At 40.6% G+C, this 19,741-nt stretch overlaps 2 protein-coding genes across 2 annotated transcripts; one reads left to right on the top strand and one right to left on the bottom strand.

Annotated features, from left to right (window-relative positions):
• The first annotated feature begins 1,343 nt into the window (after positions 1–1,343).
• On the top strand, positions 1,344–14,506 carry LOC126619740 (uncharacterized). Its single transcript, XM_050288155.1, has 8 exons — positions 1,344–1,503; positions 1,584–1,657; positions 2,706–2,888; positions 3,008–3,064; positions 3,988–4,060; positions 4,195–4,248; positions 13,864–14,007; positions 14,201–14,506. Exons 1-8 carry the CDS (start codon positions 1,344–1,346, stop codon positions 14,365–14,367), a joined length of 912 nt encoding a protein of 303 aa, XP_050144112.1. The 3' UTR covers positions 14,368–14,506.
• A 2,747-nt stretch (positions 14,507–17,253) lies between these two features.
• On the bottom strand, positions 17,254–19,534 carry LOC126619787 (uncharacterized). Its single transcript, XM_050288200.1, has one exon. The coding sequence runs from the start codon at positions 19,377–19,379 to the stop codon at positions 17,493–17,495; it is 1,887 nt and encodes a 628-aa protein (XP_050144157.1). The 5' UTR covers positions 19,380–19,534; the 3' UTR covers positions 17,254–17,492.
• Positions 19,535–19,741: the final 207 nt, after the last annotated feature.

Genomic DNA, 19,741 nt, shown 5'->3' with positions numbered 1-19,741 from the left:
GTGGAATTGCGGAGGAGGAGCGACACCAACCACCCTTGTCAGTGAAGGAAAAGAAACAATGCTGCCTGGTGTTGCTAATTTCAGAACCCTGGCCAGATTCTTCATATGTCCCTCTCTGTTGGGTGGCGGTTGGAGTAGGAATTGTGGATCTTTATTTGTTGGAGAAGAAGATATGAGGATATAAATTGGGTCCGGGAGTTGTGCGTGTCATATAATTCTCATGATTATTTATCCTTGTTTTCCAAGTAATACGATTAATAATCTATTAGGATTTATAAAAATCACAGTTTTAATAGAATTAGGACTGCAACCGTCTTTCACTTTTTAACAAAAATTACAACAACAAAGCCTTATTGATCCTTCTAAATAAGAATTTTTTATTTTAGAAAAAGTAAATGATTGTTCGGTTCAGAAGAATAGTTTTCCTATTTGTTTGTTTGTAATTTTCTGTTTCGTTTTACAAAACCATTTCATTTATAAATAACGTTAAAAGAGCGTGTGATAATTTTTGATCCCTCACCTCAGCTGGGTTGATAAATATTTTTAGCTCAATACGTAATTAAGATTGTTTGTTCAATTTATTGGAGCTGAGCAGTGTGCCATTCCTAATTTCTTTGGTTTAGAATTGTCGCGCAGCTCATGCTGCAATGGTTCCACGCTTGTTAAACTAAACGCATTCATTAAACCAATCTATTTTAAATTAATTCATATATATATATATATAGAAAGCAACTAACATAAACGTTTTTACGTGCGTCCACGTTCACCTAATTTAAAATATTTAAAATAGCACTCTTACTCAAGCAGCACTTCTTCCTTTCCTTCAGCCCTCTTCTTTCTCTTCTCTGGAGTGACCTAATGCTGCTTGAGCACTTTGTTCTTGTCATGCAGCTCATGCTGCCATGGTTCCACGCTTGTTAAACTACTTTTAGTTTGAACAATGTTTTGCGAAACCCATTCATTAAACCACTCTATTTTATATTAATTCATACATATATATATATAGAAAGCAAATAACATACACGTTTTTACGTGCGTCCACGTTTGCCTAATTTATTTATCTAGGAGGCAAAACGTTTTTACGTGCATCCACGTTCGCCTAATTTAAAATATTTAAAATAGCACTCTTACTTAATGCTGCCTGCTTCAGCACTTCTTCCTTCTCTTCTCTGGAGTGACCTAATACTCCTTGAGCACTTTTTCCTTTTCTGGAGTAACCTCTATCCCCACCCTTTTGCCCGCATCATGTACTTCCCTTTTGAAATTGCCAGAGTTATCATCATTTATTACAATTTCCACTTTCCAATCATGCTCCTCAAAAGAGGCAAGCTCGCAGAGGGCTTATGCATCTTGGAAATCTTCAACAACAACTCTCCTATGGCTCTGTAGCTCCTCCACGTCTCTTAGAGAAGCTGCCTTCTTCGCATGGAAGTTTTCTAGCTTTTCAGAGTCAACATTTTGGTTATTACTTTCGAGGCTTCTCACCTCTCTCTTCAGGGGAAGGTAATCATTTTGTTTGTTTATTTTCTTTCTAATATTCAAATAATTATTGTTGTGTAATCCTGATAGCACTGTTGCTGCAGCTCGAATAGATATGTACCAGAGCATGGGAGATGTTCTTGCGCAGCAGTATGGTGGCTCTGCAGCTCACAACACTGTATGTTCTTATTTTATTCTTGGGTTAGAGCATGCATATATTATCAGTTGGTAGATGTCATAGATCAACCCCTATATTCTAACGTAAAGTAAAAAAAGAAAAAAAAACTCTATCTCTAATCAGATGTCCACTGAAAAGAAAACAAATCACATTACAGACCAATACATTTTTGCAGTCTTCTTGACAACAACAACTTATATGGGTATCTTCTGCCAGGGTTCTCGGAGTTGCCAAGCTTATTAATTTTGTATGTTTTCTTACTTCGGAACATAAATTTGTGCCTTAATTATGTTTTCATCCTTTCCTTTCTCGCATTTTCGTACTGTTGGGAACAATTCTCTAGACTTTCCTTTTTCTACAACATAATGCAATCCCGTATCAAGTTTCTTAGCCCTATAATCTTATTTGTTTTGCAGTCAAGTTGACAACAACTTTGGTGGGATTACAATTCCAGATTCGTATAGCAACATGTCTAAACTGTTCAAGTTGTAAGTGCTGCTTCTGATTCTATGTCTTTTAGTAAGTTGTAAGAGCTTTAAATCTCTATTTTTTCATACATCAGATTTAAAGCTCCAACTATGGAGGTGTAAATCCAAAAGATTTGTGATTAATCATAGCAACAATAGAGGGAATCATAGTTTTTGTTGTGAAACAAATTTCCAACCATTGTGCAGGGAACATCTCACGTTTCTATCTGATGTTATATCACATTAGGTGATGGTGCTGGTTGTTTGGAATGACAATCGAGAAGTAGCTCTTAATATTTAACACGACGAATCATGTCAAGATTGAATATCTTTGTGTTTTTATTGTTTCTTTCAGGAGTTTGAGGAACTGCAACTTACAAGGGCCTATTCCTAATTTTAGTAGGTTTCCAAACCTTGGTTATGCATAGGTTCAAGTTTAATTGTGTAATAAATGGAGAGATTAATCGCCGTCACTCATAGCTGCGTTTCAGGAAACAAGTTTATCTCTTGCCAATTTTGTATACCCACTTTTTGTGTCTATTATACAGTAAAATGACATTTTTGTCCCTGCTGTGCAATAGAAATCTCTCCATTTCTTCAGAACCCGCACTCAGCTTTCACCATCTTTCTACCATCTCTGCTTCGCGCTCTTCAATCTTTGCTTTGTCATCTCTTCCTCCGTGATTTCTTCACCAGCAACTTTGCTCAAGATCTTTCCAATTGAAAAAACCCAGATCATCATCATCTATTCCTCATCACCACAGGTACCTTCTACACCTATTACATGTCAAAATCTGCTTCGTGTTCTCTTCATGTTTTAGTTCCTTTTCACTGCTTTTGGTTGATTTTTATTCCCATTTCTTTTCGATCTCTTCTTTCGTAGCCGTCTGCTCTCTCTTCTTTCTTCGCCTCTGTTGGTCTCAAAGTGGATAGTTTTGCGGTGAGTTGTTCTAATCTTGCATCTACAACTTTTTTATGCAACTGTATGGATTGTGTTCTGTTCAATTTTAGATGTTAGAAGCTTTTAATTTTTTAGGTTCAATTTTAAATGGGTTGTTGCTTTCGGAGTTTTCGTTTGATGACAGAGATGGGGTTTTTTGGGGAGAAACTTTTAATATTTTCCCCCCTTTTTAGCAGCAGACTTCAAATCTTTGTCCATTCCCATTTTATCGAAAAAGCAGTTCATAAAGTTTCAATTTTTATCAGAGAAAAGAGAGAGAGATGAGAGAAATCATAAGCATTCATATCGAGCATGCTGGAATTCATGTGGGCATTCATGCTGGGAGCTCGACTGCCTCGAGCATGGAATTCAACCTGATGGGCAGGTGCCCAGGTAGGTTTTTGTATATCTCCATCGATATTTCTATTTATATATGCACTTTTTTTGGGTTTTTTATTTATTTTGGTGGGTGTTTTTCTCAAATGGTAGTGTAGATCAATGTGTTCTGACTTTATCATTATTGGTTATTAAAGGGTTTCTTGGAAATTTGGAATAGTTGCTTTTAACATATTGGTGTTTGAGATCTTTTGTATGAATTTCAGATATCTGATTGTTGTTATCTATTTATTTGGGGGGTGTATATCTGTTGATTATATCAGTATTTTGTTGGAGTTTTTGATATTTTTGAGTGGACTGTCATAGGGTTCAGAAATATTTTCAACTCAAGAATGGATTTTCTGAAAGGAGTTGATGGTGAAACTAAAAGTTACCATAAAAGAAATAGCACTGATTTTGCTTGAATCTGACTGATCGGATGCATTTGCTTTCTTTGCAAGGTTGTTGAAATTGATACGTCCCAAGTCTGGTGAGATTAGAGATAGTATCAAGGAACTGAATATGATGCAACAACACATCCATTGCAGGTAACTGAAGCTGATATTGAACATTGTCGATTCATCGGAACCTATATTCTTCTGCGTTTCCTCAAAATCCAAGGTACGGACTTCACCCAGCCGTAAGTTATTGGGATTTTTTTATTTTAGTTTTGGATTAGTAATTTTTTGCTCGGTAGCTGAGAAAATGTGATCCCTTGTTTTAGGTTTGGTGTTTTTGTGATTTTGGGTTCGTAGGTTTTTCAGATTTTGGGAGTTTGTTTGTAGGCTGCAAAATCCTCTGTTCTCAAGGTAAGTAATTTAAAATTCTGGGATTATTCAATTGAAAGTTTCAATTTATAGTTTAGTTTAGTTTAGTTATTTTATAATTATACAATAATTTTAATTCTCAAGGTGAGTAGTCATATCAAATTCAGAGCAGAAAACCACAAATGTAAAACAAAAACAGAAATTATGCAATAAATCCATCTAAAATTCAGCAAAACGAAGTTCAAGAAACAAACTTTTCATCTTAATATGTTGAAAAGGAAGAGAATTGCACCTCCTGAGAACACAAACAAACAAACTCTGCAGTAAAGAAACCAGCAGCCAAGTTTGAGTCTTTAACTGATGCTATAGAACCCACCAAACAGAAAAACTAACAAATGGAAGGGGGGGAGAGAGAGAGAGAGAAAGAGCCAAAGTTTGAGTCTTTAACTGATGCTGCAAAACCCACCAAGCAGAAAAGCTCACAAATGGAAGGAGAGAGAGAGGGAGAGAGAGAGAGAAAGTTCAAATGAATAGTGAAATGAGGTACATTTTCTTAGTGAGATACAACAACAACAACAACAAAGCCTTTTCCCACTAAGTGGGGTCGGCTATATGAATCCTAGAACGCCATTGCGCTCGGTTTTGTGTTATGTCCTCCGTTAGATCCAAGTACTCCAAGTCTTTTCTTAGAGTCTCTTCCAAAGTTGTCCTAGGTCTTCCTCTACCCCTTCGGCCCTGAACCTCTGTCCCATAGTCACATCTTCGAACCGGAGCGTCAGTCGGCTTTCTTTGCACATGTTCAAAATCACCGGAGCCGATTTTCTCTCATATTTCCTACAATTTCGGCTACTCCTACTTTACCTCGGATATCCTCATTCCCAATCTTATCCTTTCTCGTGTGCCCACACATCCCACGAAGCATCCTCATCTCCGCTACACCCATTTTGTGTACGTGTTGATGCTTCACCACCCAACATTCTGTGCCATACAACATCGCTAGCCTTATTGCCGTCCTATAAAATTTTCCCTTGAACTTCAGTGGCCTACGACGGTCACACAACACACCGGATGCACTCTTTCCATCCAGCTCGTATTGTATGGTTGAGATCTCCATCTAATTCTCCGTTCTCTTGCAAGATAGATCCTAGGTAGCGAAAACGATCGCTTTTTGTGATCTTCGCTAGATTGCTCCGGTCATTAGTGTGGATAAGTATATAAATTGATAGAGATAGGAAAGCAAACACAAGATGTACGTGGTTCACCCAGATTGGCTACGTCCACGGAATAGAAGAGTTCTCATTAATTGTGAAGGGTTTACACAAGTACATAGGTTCAAGCTCTCATTTAGTGAGTACAAGTGAATGATTTAGTACAAATGACATTAGGAAATATTGTGGGAGAATGATCTCGTAATCACGAAACTTCTAAGTATCGGAGTGTGGTGTCGTCTTGACTTGCCTTATCTGTCTCATAGGTAGATGTGGCATCTTCTCTGGAAGTACTCTTCCTCCATCCAGGGGTGGTATCTTTAACTGGTGGAGATGCACAAGGTAATGTATCAATTTCACTTGAAGCTTACTTGTAGTTTCAGGCTTGGTCAAGCGCGATACAAACCATGTAGTAAGAGTCCCCCAAGTCGCCGAGCTAGGGGGTCTGCTGAAAGAGGTGACAGACAAGGTAAGCAATCAGAGCTCCGACTGATTGTTCACCTTCTCCCCATCTTGCAGCAGCATGAAGGATAAAGAGAAGAAAAATGAGAAGAGATGATATGAGATACTTTTGCTTTTGAAGAAGTAACTTTCCACAGGCTTATTCTTGAACTGAGCTGGAGGGTTTTCTGGTTTCCTCCAGAGTATAAGGCCGACTGAAGAATTTGAGGGTCAAAACAAGTCCATCAAATCTAGAGTACGTTCCACCCTGCTGATATGGGATACTTTTGCTTTTGACAGAGTAATGAATGTATCGGCACGTGTGCTGTTACGCTTGTCTCCACATGCTTCCTTGTATCCTTCGCACTTGCCCTATCTGTTCCTCAAGCAGATGCGGAATCTTCCCTGGAAACATAAGATGTTGAAGATGAGTACTCGAGAGCAATGCCAGGTAAGTAATCAGGTAAGGGGTTCCAGGCAGTCAGTTCCTGGCTGGAAGCTTGATTCCAAGTGCTGACTGATTGCTCTCTTTCTCCTTGTCTTGCAGGTAAAAACAAGGCCAAAAGAAAAGACAGGGAAAAAGCATGATATGGGATACTCTTGCTTTTAACCCTGATGATATGAGATATTCTTGCTCTAGTATAGCTTGTTTGCAGAGGTATTATCGGGGGGAAAGAAAGCTGAATATTTCGAAAGGCTTCGTTGGGAGTGCCCTCTCAGTGATGAAGGGTTGAGCATTTTTGCAGGTCTGCCTGTCCGTTGGGGATGGAGGTCGACATATATAGGAGTCTCCCTAACAACAAGTAGTAATGCTATTCCTTTACCCTGCTTGGTCATATCACGGTAGTGGGAGCTGCCAGTTTCACATGTTTTAACTCTGTCAGAGCACTTTGAAAAAGTGGTTTGTGGTATCTGGCTCTCGAGATTCGGAGAACGATGCCTCTTCGATTTTTGAGAAAGCAATCATGCTGGGGGTATGACTCTCGAGATTCGGAGAGCAGTGTCTCTTCGATTTTTGAGGAAGTAATCATGTTGGGAGTCTGGCTCTCGAGATTCGGAGGGCGGTGCCTCTTCGATTTTGGAGCAAGCAATCTTGTTGGGAGTGTTGTCTCGAATGTGAGTAAAGGTTGGGCATGTTTGCTAGTCTACCTTGCCACGAAGCACAAAGGTTGACACACAGGGACTTTCCAATTATCCAGCAATGGTACTGTTCCTTTACCCTCTCTTCGATTTTGAGAAAGTAGTCATGTTGGGAGTCTGGCTCTCGAGATTCGGAGGACGGTGCCTCTTCGATTTTGGAGCAAGCAATCTTATTGGGAGTGTTTTCTCGAATGTGAGTAAAGGTTGGGCATGTTTGCTAGTCTACCTTGCCACGAAGCACAGAGGTTGACACACAGGGACTTTCCAATTATCCAGCAGTGGTACTGTTCCTTTACAGTTGTGGGTAATAATATGGTAGCTAGACCTTCAAAATTTATGTGTCTAAACTTTTGTTAGTGCTGTTTCTTTGCTATTCTTTTACCTTTCTTGGTCAGAGCGATGTAGTGGGAGCTGCAAGCTTCACGTGCTCAACTTTGGCAGAGAACTTTGGCAAAGTTATTTGTGGTACCCATGAGCTATTGTTGCGTGTGGGAAGTGGGTGATTGAACAGTAAGATTCATGTGCTTTCTACTTCACCAGAAGTCTTCGACAGAATGCCCATAATTTCTGCAAAGCTGAGTGTGCGTGTGACAGGTGCTGACAAGGCTAGAAAAGTAGGTGCCTCTTCGATTTCTGAGATCGGCCCTCGTGGTCTCTGAGCAGCCCAGCTTTTGAGAAAGCGAGCGCCTCTTCGATTGATTCGGAGAACGATGCCTCATCGATTTTTGAGAAAGCAATCATGTTGGGGGTCTGGCTCTCGAGATTCGGGGAGCAGTGTCTCTTCGATTTTTGAGAAAGTAATCATGTTGGGAGTCTGGCTCTCGAGATTCGGAGGGCGGTGCCTCTTCGATTTTGGAGCAAGCAATCTTGTTGGGAGTGTTTTCTCGAATGTGAGTAAAGGTTGGGCATGTTTGCTAGTCTACCTTGCCACGAAGCACAAAGGTTGACACACAGGGACTTTCCAATTATCCAGCAATGGTACTGTTCCTTTACCCTCTCTTCGATTTTTAAGAAAGTAGTCATGTTGAGAGTCTGGCTCTCGAGATTCGGAGGACGGTGCCTCTTCGATTTTGGAGCAAGCAATCTTATTGGGAGTGTTTTCTCGAATGTGAGTAAAGGTTGGGCATGTTTGCTAGTCTACCTTGCCACGAAGCACAAAGGTTGACACACAGGGACTTTCCAATTATCCAGCAGTGGTACTGTTCCTTTACCCTTGTGGGTAATAATATGGTAGCTAGACCTTCAAAATTTATGGGTCTAAACTTTGTTAGTGCTGTTTCTTTGCTATTCTTTTACCCTTCTTGGTCAGAGCGATGTAGTGGGAGCTGCAAGCTTCACGTGCTCAACTTTGGCAGAGAACTTTGGCAAAGTTATCTGTGGTACCCATGAGCTATTGTTGCGTGTGGGAAGTGGGTGATTGAACAGTAAGATTCATGTGTTTTCTACTTCCCCAGAAGTCTTTGACAGAATGCCCATAATTTCCGCAAAACTGAGTGCGTGTGACAGGTGCTGACAAGGCTGGAAAAGGCTGGAAAAGTAGGTGCCTCTTCGATTTCTGAGATCGGCCCTCGTGGTCTCTGGGGAGCCCAGCTTTTGAGAAAGCGAGCGCATCTTCGATTTTTTAGATCGGCCTTCGTGGTCTATGAGCAGCCCAACTTTTGAGAAAGCAAACGCCTCTTCGATTTCTGAGATCAACCCTCGTGATCTCTAAGCAGCCCAGCTTTTGAGAAAGCAAACGCCTCTTCGATTTCTGAGCAGGCGCCTCTTCGATTTCTGAAGCTTCGTCGAGTGCAGATTTTTATAGGGGCTGGCATTAAGTTCCAAAGCACACCTGAATCTCCACCAGTAGAAGCTTCATTCTTGCACTTCTAAGATCTTGATTTGTCCGACCTCTTATCTCTTCAACACCTTTGAAAATGTCTGGCCCCTCCGACCGTCGTTTTGACTTGAACCTTGTTGAAGAGGCAGCCCCGCCTTCTCCAGACAACATATGGCGCCCATCCTTCGTCTCCCCTACTGGTCCTCTTACCGTTGGGGATTCCGTGATGAAGAATGATATGACCGCTGCGGTGGTGGCCAGGAACCTTCTCACTCCCAAAGATAACAGACTACTTTCCAAACGGTCTGATGAGTTAGCTGTTAAGGATTCGCTGGCTCTCAGTGTTCAGTGTGCAGGTTCTGTGTCTAATATGGCCCAACGCCTATTTGCTCGAACCCGCCAAGTTGAATCATTGGCGGCTGAAGTGATGAGTCTCAAACAGGAGATTAGAGGGCTCAAGCATGAGAATAAACAGTTGCACCGGCTCGCACATGACTATGCTACAAACATGAAGAGGAAGCTTGACCAGATGAAGGAAACTGATGGTCAGGTTTTACTTGATCATCAGAGATTTGTGGGTTTGTTCCAAAGGCATTTATTGCCTTCGTCTTCTGGGGCTGTACCGCGTAATGAAGCTCCAAATGATCAACCTCTGATGCCTCCTCCTTCTAGGGTTCTGTCCAGTACTGAGGCTCCAAATGATCCCCCTCCGGTGCCTTCTCTTTCTGGGGCTCTACCGACTGCTGAGACTTCTCCTAAGCAACCTTTGTGAAGGCTCCCTCTTGTGTGCTTATTTTGACTCATGTATATGTACATATTTGTAGCTTATCGGGGATATCAATAAATAAGTTTTCCTTCATTTCAACGTATTGTGTTAAATACACCAAAGCCTTCTTCGCTAAGTTCTTTGAATTTTCTTTTGTTAAAGCTTGTATGTTGAAGCTTTCTGAGTGGAGCATGTAGGTTGGGGTAGTGTTCCCTTAATTTCCCGAGTGAGGAAAACTTCTCGGTTGGAGACTTGGAAAATCCAAGTCACTGAGTGGGATCGGCTATATGAATCTTAGAACGCCATTGTGCTCGATCCTGTGTCATGTCCTTCGTTAGATCCAAGTACTCTAAGTCTTTTCTTAGAGTCTCTTCCAAAGTTTTCCTAGGTCTTCCTCTACCCCTTCGGCCCTGAACCTCTGTCCCATAGTCGCATCTTCTAATCGGAACGTCAGTAGGCCTTCTTTGCACATGTCCAAACCACCGTAACCGATTTTCTCTCATCTTTCCTTCAATTTCGGCTACTCCTACTTTACCCCGGATATCCTCATTCCTAATCTTATCCTTTCTCGTGTGCCCACACATCCAACGAAGCATCCTCATCTCCGCTACACCCATTTTGTGTACGTGTTGATGTTTCACCGCCCAACATTCTGTGCCATACAGCATCGCCGGCCTTATTGCCGTCCTATAAAATTTTCCCTTGAGCTTCAGTGGCATACGGCGGTCACACAACACGCCGGATGCACTCTTCCACTTCATCCATCCAGCTTGTATTCTATGGTTGAGATCTCCATCTAATTCTCCGTTCTTTTGCAAGATAGATCCTAGGTAACGAAAACGGTCGCTCTTTGGTATTTCTTGATCTCCGATCCTCACCCCTAACTCGTTTTGGCCTCCATTTGCACTGAACTTGCACTCCATATATTCTGTCTTTGATCGGCTTAGGCGAAGACCTTTAGATTCCAACACTTCTCTCCAAAGGTTAAGCTTTGCATTTACCCCTTCCTGAGTTTCATCTATCAACACTATATCGTCTGCGAAAAGCATACACCAAGGAATATCATCTTGAATATGTCGTGTTAACTCATCCATTACCAACGCAAAAAGGTAAGGACTTAAGGATGAGCCTTGATGTAATCCTACAGTTATGGGAAAGCTTTCGGTTTGTCCTTCATGAGTTCTTACGGCAGTCTTTGCTCCTTCATACATATCCTTTATAGCTTGGATATATGCTACTCGTACTCCTTTCTTCTCTAAAATCCTCCAAAGAATGTCTCTTGGGACCCTATCATACGCTTTTTCCAAATCTATAAAGACCATGTGTAAATCCTTTTTCCCATCTCTATATCTTTCCATCAATCTTCGTAAGAGATAGATTGCCTCCATGGTTGAGCGCCCTGGCATGAACCCGAATTGGTTGTCCGAAACCCGTGTCTCTTGCCTCAATCTATGCTCAATGACTCTCTCCCAGAGCTTCATTGTATGACTTATTAGCTTAATACCCCTATAGTTCATGCAATTTTGTACGTCGCCCTTATTCTTGTAGATAGGCACCAAAGTGCTCATTCGCCACTCATTTGGCATCTTCTTCGTTTTCAAAATCCTATTGAAAAGGTCAGTGAGCCATGTTATACCTGTCTCTCCCAAAAGTTTCCACACTTCGATTGGTATATCGTCTGGGCCTATTGCTTTTTTATGCTTCATCTTCTTCAAAGCTACAACCACTTCTTCCTTCCGGATTCGACGATAAAAATAGTAGTTTCTACACTCTTCTGAGTTACTCAACTCCCCTAAAGAAGCACTCATTTCATGTCCTTCATTGAAAAGATTATGAAAATAACCTCTCCATCTGTCTTTAACCGCGTTCTCTGTAGCAAGAACCTTTCCATCCTCATCCTTGATGCACCTCACTTGGTTTAGGTCCCTTGTCTTCTTTTCCCTTGCTCTAGATAGTTTATAGATATCCAACTCTCCTTCTTTGGTATCTAGTCGTTTATACATATCGTCGTAAGCCGCTAACTTAGCTTCTCTGACAGCTTTCTTCGCCTCTTGCTTCGCTTTTCTATACCTTTCACCATTTTCATCAGTCCTCTCCTTGTATAAGGCTTTACAACATTCCTTCTTAGCCTTCACCTTTGTTTGTACCTCCTCATTCCACCACCAAGATTCCTTTTGGTGTGGGGCAAAGCCCTTGGACTCTCCTAATACCTCTTTTGCTACTTTTCGGATACAACTAGCCATGGAATCCCACATTTGGCTAGCTTCCCCCTCTCTATCCCACACACATTGGGTGATTACCTTCTCTTTGAAAATGGCTTGTTTTTCTTCTTTTAGATTCCACCATCTAGTCCTTGGGCACTTCCAAGTCTTGTTCTTTTGTCTTACTCTTTTGATATGTACATCCATCACCAACAAGCGATGTTGATTAGCCACGCTCTCTCCTGGTATAACTTTGCAATCCTTACAAGTTATACGATCCCCTTTCCTCATTAGAAGAAAATCTATTTGTGTTTTTGACGACCCACTCTTGTAGGTGATCACATGTTCTTCTCTCTTCTTAAAGAAGGTGTTGGCTAAGAAGAGATCATATGCCATTGCAAAATCCAAGATAGCTTCCCCATCCTCGTTTCTCTCCCCAAAACCATGGCCACCATGAAAACCTCCATAGTTGCCTGTCTCCCTGCCCACGTGTCCATTTAAATCTCCTCCTATAAATAACTTCTCCGTCTGAGCAATTCCTTGCACCAAGTCTCCAAGATCTTCCCAAAATTTCTCCTTCGAACTCGTATCCAACCCTACTTGAGGTGCGTACGCACTAATCACATTGATAAGTTCTTGTCCTATTACAATCTTGATTGCCATGATTCTATCTCCTACCCTCTTGACATCTACAACATCTTGTACCAAGGTCTTGTCCACGATGATGCCAACACCGTTTCTCGTTCTATTTGTGCCCGAATACCAAAGTTTAAACCCTGAGTTTTCTAGATCCTTTGCCTTACTACCAACCCACTTAGTTTCTTGTAGGCACATAATATTTATCTTTCTCCTCACCATAACTTCCACTACTTCCATAGATTTTCCCGTTAAGGTTCCTATATTCCACGTTCCTAAACGCATTTTGCTCTCTTGAACTCTACCCTTCTGTCCTAGCTTTTTCACCCTCCCCCGTCTAATAGGATCAAAGTACTTCTTTTGTGTGTCCCGGGTAAAGTTGATAGGAGCATATGCTCCCAAACAACTTTGAGTGGAGTCGTTCGAAAAGAAGTTTCTATGGCCCCCTTGCTCATTTAACACTGCATCCGGGTGCCGATGGAGATACAGCGACCCTTGCTCACTTATCACTGTGCTCAGGCCACACAGCGCGCCACTTACGGGTGACGTCCTAGCTTTAGCGCGATTTTGTTCTGGATTCATTTTCATAAGGATTCGACGAGATCATGGAGTAGTAAAAGTATTAATTAACGTATTTATATTTTATTAGTGAGATAAGTAAACTGAGAACTGTATGTATACTAATAGTTCTGTCTATTTTTTCCCCTCTTATATTTTGCCTACTCATATTCATCAATATGTTATTCTCTCTTCCAAGGTTCATGCATATTTCTTCTTTTTTTTCATCGGTTACTTTTTTTTAGATACATTTTATTCTCTGTTTTAAATTATTGTATTCAAGGTTGACTTTGTTATATTGACTCTGAAATTCGAACACAAGTTTCTAAAATATAATATTCTTTGGAACTTTCCATATTTCTGAGTATGCACTGCATTGATTAAGGTTTTTTAAATTCAAGGCCACGATGTTTGCATGCCCACAATCATGTGAATTGAGGCTGAAACTGATATAAAGTTTGATAAGAGCAATTCAACCATGTAAATTAGTTTTCTAATCACATTAGTTACATTGTCAAAAGAAAAGAAAAAAGAGCATCTCTTTCATCAATCATACTTGACATGCATCTTAGTGTACATACAGTTCTCAGTTTTCTGTCTTCCTTTATTCTTTTAATTTTTGTGTGTGTATGTATTTAACTATGCATACACACTGATCTTGGATAAAGCAAAGTTCTAGATGTTTTTTAATTCTAATAAACTGATTAGAAGAATAAACATTCAACTTGACTAAGTCTGTTGATATTATCGTATTAGTGGGAATTATATGGTTGGAAATATTGTGTATATTTTTATGCATAGTCTTGATAAAATAAATCCCGCACTTTTTGCTGCGATCAATTTTTCGTTTTTTGATTTGGTGAATTCTTGCATTGTTTTCCAATGAAGAGGATTCGAGCATTAATATTGTCAGTAATGGTGAGACTACTGGTTTTCCAGTCACCCCACATAATGAGCAGCTGAGTTATGCATCTACAAGCAAGAAAAGGCTGGATACTATTAGTGATTCTGCCAAAGAATCAAAACAAAGTGGTAGGTATTTACATTTCCATGTATAGGATTTTGTGGATTTTATGAAATATATTGTTTGTTCTTCTCTCAGCTTTGAGTTTTATATATCAACCTCCTTACTTTTGTTTTTCTTCAACATTCATATGCATCATTTGACTATTTGGACTTTGGACTAAATTGTTGAAGCTGATTTTGTCATGGATACCATGTGCAGTTTTTATTATGGATACTCACACATTCGAGATGTATACCAGCTCATTGAACAAGAGGACATCTAGCAGTCCAAAGAAGCTCTCTCAGTGCAGCATACACCTTCCTCAATCAAATTTTGACAAGGAGGATCCAGTGAACAATGGAATTGGTGATGATCCAAAGAGTTAAACTGGTTTAATTCTACTGAAAATTGTGTGTTGATGATTGCTTCAGTCAAATTCGATATTTTCGGTAGACTAGAGATGGCTGCTAGAAAATGTATGACTGTTCTCTAAACTAAAATACAATTCTCAGGTTGCTGTGGTTACTGGTTTGAATTTTCCTTATTTACCTTGGTGCCTTTTAACTTTTGAGGTGAAATTTGTTACGCGACTTCATAACTTGCAAATTTTGTTGAGTCAACATTCAATGCCCTTCCTTCGAATCAAGTTAAAGGTAGGATCGTACTCGGAGAAGTTTGTGATGGGACCAATGGGACAAGGATTGCAAAAATACAAGGCTTGCCTCTTAGTGCGTTTCAGACTTACCCTCCTAAATTTTCTTCCAAATCACAATTTATATGATTAATTTACTGATTCTTTTTTTTGGGATTTGAGTTTTTGTCTCTTGATTATTTTTTGCAGAGATTGTATTAATTTCCCTTTGACTGGAAATTTGGGGTTTCTTTAGGTATAATGTTATCAAATTTTATTTTTCCAATTTTCTGATTTTGGAGTTTTGCAGGGAGTGATATATATTAATTTACTATCACATCAACTTCTGACTTAGATGCATTCAATCCATGAAATTCACTTTGAAATTTGAAGATAAATTTGGTACATGAAATCATTTATCAAACAAAGATTCAGTAAAAAGTGCCTACAAATACAACCAAAGGGTAAATAATGTATGAGAACCAATACATGCTAAAATACACCTTGTATACAGTCAGAGGAAAGAATCCACTAGACCATAGTACTAAATGACATGTATTTATTAAAATCCACAAAAATTCACCTGACTCATTCAATTTCTTCCTACCTGCTACCACTATTTATTTTCATTTCCAAATTTTCATGATGCCAAACGATCGTATTAGAAAACCTAATTGGTCAATGATCAAGATAAAAAGGAGTTGTGGTGAAAGTCGTTGACAAGAATGGGTTGGTTGTGTTATTTTTTATTAGGGGTGTGCTATCCACACACCCCAAATTACTTCTCACACACCCTTGTTAATTTCTATCCGTTGATCTTCTTCAATTCATCCTATCCGACGACCGAAAATTAGAAGGGTGTGTGAGAAGTAAAATGAAGTGTGTGGATATCACATCCCTTTTTATTATTTATCGGAATTTAAATTTGGAGGCTAAATGTTCATATGTTGAGAAAAGATCGATTCGCATATATATTTGGAAAAGATCGGGCTACGGGTAATGTAGCCGAAACCCCTGCTGAAATGGTGGAGGAACAAAGTCATGATCAAGTTGGTGCAAGTGATATTGGAGGTGAAAATTTTGTTTCTTCAATGAACGAACAAAGCCAACAAAGCATCCCATATGAAAATAGCCAACGAAAGAGGAAAAGAGGTGTGGGAAGTTCAAGTGATGGAACCGAGGCAATTATCAGTAGACTGAAAGAATTTTATGTTGAAAGTGGGAAGAGGATGCAAATGGTAACTGAAGCTTTAGTTCAAGGTACTGCAGATCATAGTGACATAGCTAACGAACTTGAAGAAATTGGTCTTTCTCCTATGGATCAAATTGATGCATTGTCTCTTATTTTGGATAAACCAAAAAATGTGGGAGTGTTCAGGGCAATCAAACCGGAACTCAAGAAAGTGTTTGTCCAAAGGCTTTTAAGCGACAAAGCAAGCGGATGAGTATATTATGTGGTGTCTTTTGATATGAATGTATTTTATTAATCGTACAATCTTAGGTTATGACTTATAACTTAGCTTTCCACTATGAAGTATTTTGGCTAATGTTAACTAGGAGTTTGTAAATTATGGAGATCTACTTTTGAATGGTATACTATAGTTCACTGGTATTTTGTAAATTATGGAGATCTTCTTATGTACTTGCTCTTGCTTGTTAATCTAGTTAGCTATGAATTATGCCACATGGAAAAAGAGACGGCCCCTTATAGCCTGTTTAATTACCATGCTTTTCTATTTTCTTTTCTTTTGAGCAAGGTTTGTTGGGTACACTTGGAGGATTCTTGAAACCAAAGTATTAGTACTCACGTTTCCCCTTCCTTCAAAACCCTACCACCATTGGATCCTAGTCATCTTCACCCAACAGAGAACCAGAACACCATATATCATGCACGTGAAGAACTTAAGTGACATTTTCCATGGCAATTTTACTTGCTTCAGACAAATATCTAATATGAGTTCCGTTTTCTTAAACTCTATAATCCAAGAAAACTATCATTAGTTAATGTTCGATTTTATTGCATAAAGTTTAGGATTACTCTATTACACAAGTATCTTCTCATGACATTTGTAGCATTACTTTATTAAACAATGACAAAAATTTGTAGTTCTAGTGTAAGCAAACACAAATCTGATGAACAGTACTGTTTTTATTATCCTGCTTCTTAGTCCGACACTGCACCAAACGCTTCACTAAGTTAGTCCAGCTTAGTCTAGTCTAAGCTAGTCCAGCTTAGTCCCTGCAGCTAGTCCAGTCCGAGACAGTCCGGCGCAACAAACGCCCCCTCAGGGAACAATCTCATTCTTTTTTTCTGTCCATTTCTATCTCTTTCTCTTGTATTACTTCTAGCTAGAACTGCATGTGGAAAATATGGGAAAGCATCTCGTGATGTATTTAACCAGAAAAGTTGTGATGCTTCCACATTCTCAAGTGATTTAGACCCTTTTGTAGGTACATCTAATTCCCATTCCGTTTGAAGATCGAAGGGAAGCTATACGAAACAAATGGCAATGGCTTCGTTTCCTCTGAATGAATGAGCTTAATTAAAAACTGAATAACAAATGGCGCAGGCTTCCTTAATTAATTTGGTCCAAACTTGTAACAAAGAAAGGAATAACATCCCTAACTAAAAGATTATACGTAAAATTAAAAACTGAATAAGCTTAATTTCAGTAAATGAATCCCAAATACATAATATACCAAATAGTTTTCAAATTCGGAGCAGAAAATGCTGGTAGCTAGCGAGCAAAGAAACAACTAAGAGGGAGAGATCAGGAAATTATGTCAAGTACAAGATGATGAATGCGAACGGAACATAGAGCATCAACCCAATGACAATGCCAAGTTGCCAACGGAGTCCACGATGAGCAAGTGAGCAAATCAGTCCACAACAGCAAGAGCTTGAAACTGTTCGTCCGAGAAGGCTGCTTCCATGACATGGTGCGGGCCAATATCCCCACCATTCTCCAAGAAGGACCTGACCAAATTATTAGACCTGCCACGCAATAGCGTCACCCCTGGACGAGGCAAAGCGATTGAAGGCAATTCCCGGCACCAAATATCCCAAAACAGAATGTGAGGCACCGCATCATCCCCATACCCTTTGTCCTTAAACATGGTCCTTATGGCCTCGTACTGAGTCTCCCAGGCCGCGCCATCAAAAAAATCAGGGCCCATGTCGTCGTCGAAGATAAAGAGCTTCTGGATCATCTGATCTGGCTTCAAATTCTCATTGACAGTCACTTGGAGGATCAAATCAAACACCTTTTGCAAATGAACTACCAGGCAGCCATCCATTCCCTTCAAAAAAGATAATTTGGACCTTAGGCCATCGTTGCGGGGTACTGAATACAGATGAGGAAGACGAAAACTAAATAACAGAGCGTGGTCATCCCCGGCAGCAGCAGGAAGAGGAGCGGAACTGATCAGCTTTCCTTTCCAGGCTGGCTCTTCATTCAGTTCACTCACAAAAAGTCCCAAACTCGCAATCAATTCCCTAGCCCCGCCCATAATTCTGTCCATGTTACATACAGCGAAGCAGTTTCTGAATTTGGCACCCTCCTTGTGCTTGCGCAGCAATGCATTCCACTGAAGCTCAGCCGCCTCCCCAACATTCGCATCTTCCAAATATCGTATGATAAAATGTGGAAGCAAAGCATCGGGCTCTATGACGCAGCTTAAATTGCCTTTGCTAGCTGATGCTGCTGAGGCTTTCACCTGCTCCAAATATTTAATATCCACACCCCACCGTCTCGGGTTGAACCTGCCCTGACGCTTGTAGTACTTCTGCAAGGGCGCCAAGAACTCCTTCCTCAGCCGCTCCCACTGATCATCCTCCTTTGATGATTGATCTGGTTGTTGCGATTGCGACACCAAAGGGAAGAGCCGCCTGGCAGTGCTTTCGCGAAGCGCAATGGCGCGGATGGCATGGGCGTCGGAGGGGAATGTGGTGAGGAAACAGTCTGCGGCCTCGGAGACGTAGAGATCAGCAAAAGCATCAGCATCAATAGGACGTATAACAGAATCATGTTCCCGAGGAGAATCATGTTCCCGAGAATCATCCTCTTCATGATCGTCGTCATCAGTTAAATAATCAGAAGGCTTGAGTTCCAGCTTGTTCTGCTGCATCTTTTGAATATCGGACTTGAGCCGCTCCACGAAAATATCCATAGCGCGGTCGTGCAAGGACTTGTAATGCGGATCGCGGTCGTATCTCTGGCGGTGTTTCTCCTCCATCTCCTCCACCTCCGTCTCCTGCTGGTCCTGCGGAAGGAGAAGGCTGTAGAGAATCTCGACAATGGCGTACAATCCCCCGAAAGAGTCAAGGTTATGCGCCAGAGTTCTGGGGTGGTTGCGGTGGAGCCAAGACGTGGCCGCGGACGAGGCTTCCGGATAGAAGTGATTTGTGGAGAGGTTGAAGATAAGCTTGAGGGTGGTGAGGGGGTTGTGGGACCAGGCGAGTGGGAGCCGTTGCTCGAGAGAGTTGATGAGGGCAGTGTCAGTGTGGGAAGTACGGGCGGCAGATGCTGGTGGTGGTCGCACCTTGAAAAAGATATCGAGGCACGGGTCGCTGTAGAAGGAGGAGGAGGAGTAGGAGGAAGCCATAATCTGAGGCTTAGCGGCGGCGTCGGCCACCTTGGACGCTATGAATCTTGTTGCGAGGTGGAATTGCGGAGGAGGAGCGACACCAACCACCCTTGTCAGTGCAGGAAAAGAAACAATGCTGCCTGGTGTTGCTAATTTCAGAACCCTGGCCAGATTCTTCATCTCTAAATCTCAAATTCAAATTATGTCCCTCTCTGTTGGGTGGCGGTTGGAGTAGGAATTGTGGATCTTTATTTGTTGGAGAAGAAGATATGAGGATATAAATTGGGTCCGGGAGTTGTGCGTGTCATGTAATTCTCATGATTATTTATCCTTGTTTTCCAAGTAATACGATTAATAATCTATTAGGATTTATAAAAATCACAGTTTTAATAGAATTAGGACTGCAACCGTCTTTCACTTTTTAATAAGCAAAAGATTTAATAAATACATAGTGGTTACAGGTAGGAAGAAAAAAAATGGAAGAATTGAATGAGTAAAGTGAATTTTTGTGGATTTTAACAAATACATGTCATTTAGTACTG

Source organism: Malus sylvestris, chromosome 4 (assembly GCF_916048215.2).
Source record: "Malus sylvestris chromosome 4, drMalSylv7.2, whole genome shotgun sequence".
Classification (NCBI taxonomy): domain Eukaryota; kingdom Viridiplantae; phylum Streptophyta; class Magnoliopsida; order Rosales; family Rosaceae; genus Malus; species Malus sylvestris.
Note: the sequence above shows the minus strand (reverse complement) of the source record. Positions and strands in the feature narration are given on the sequence as shown.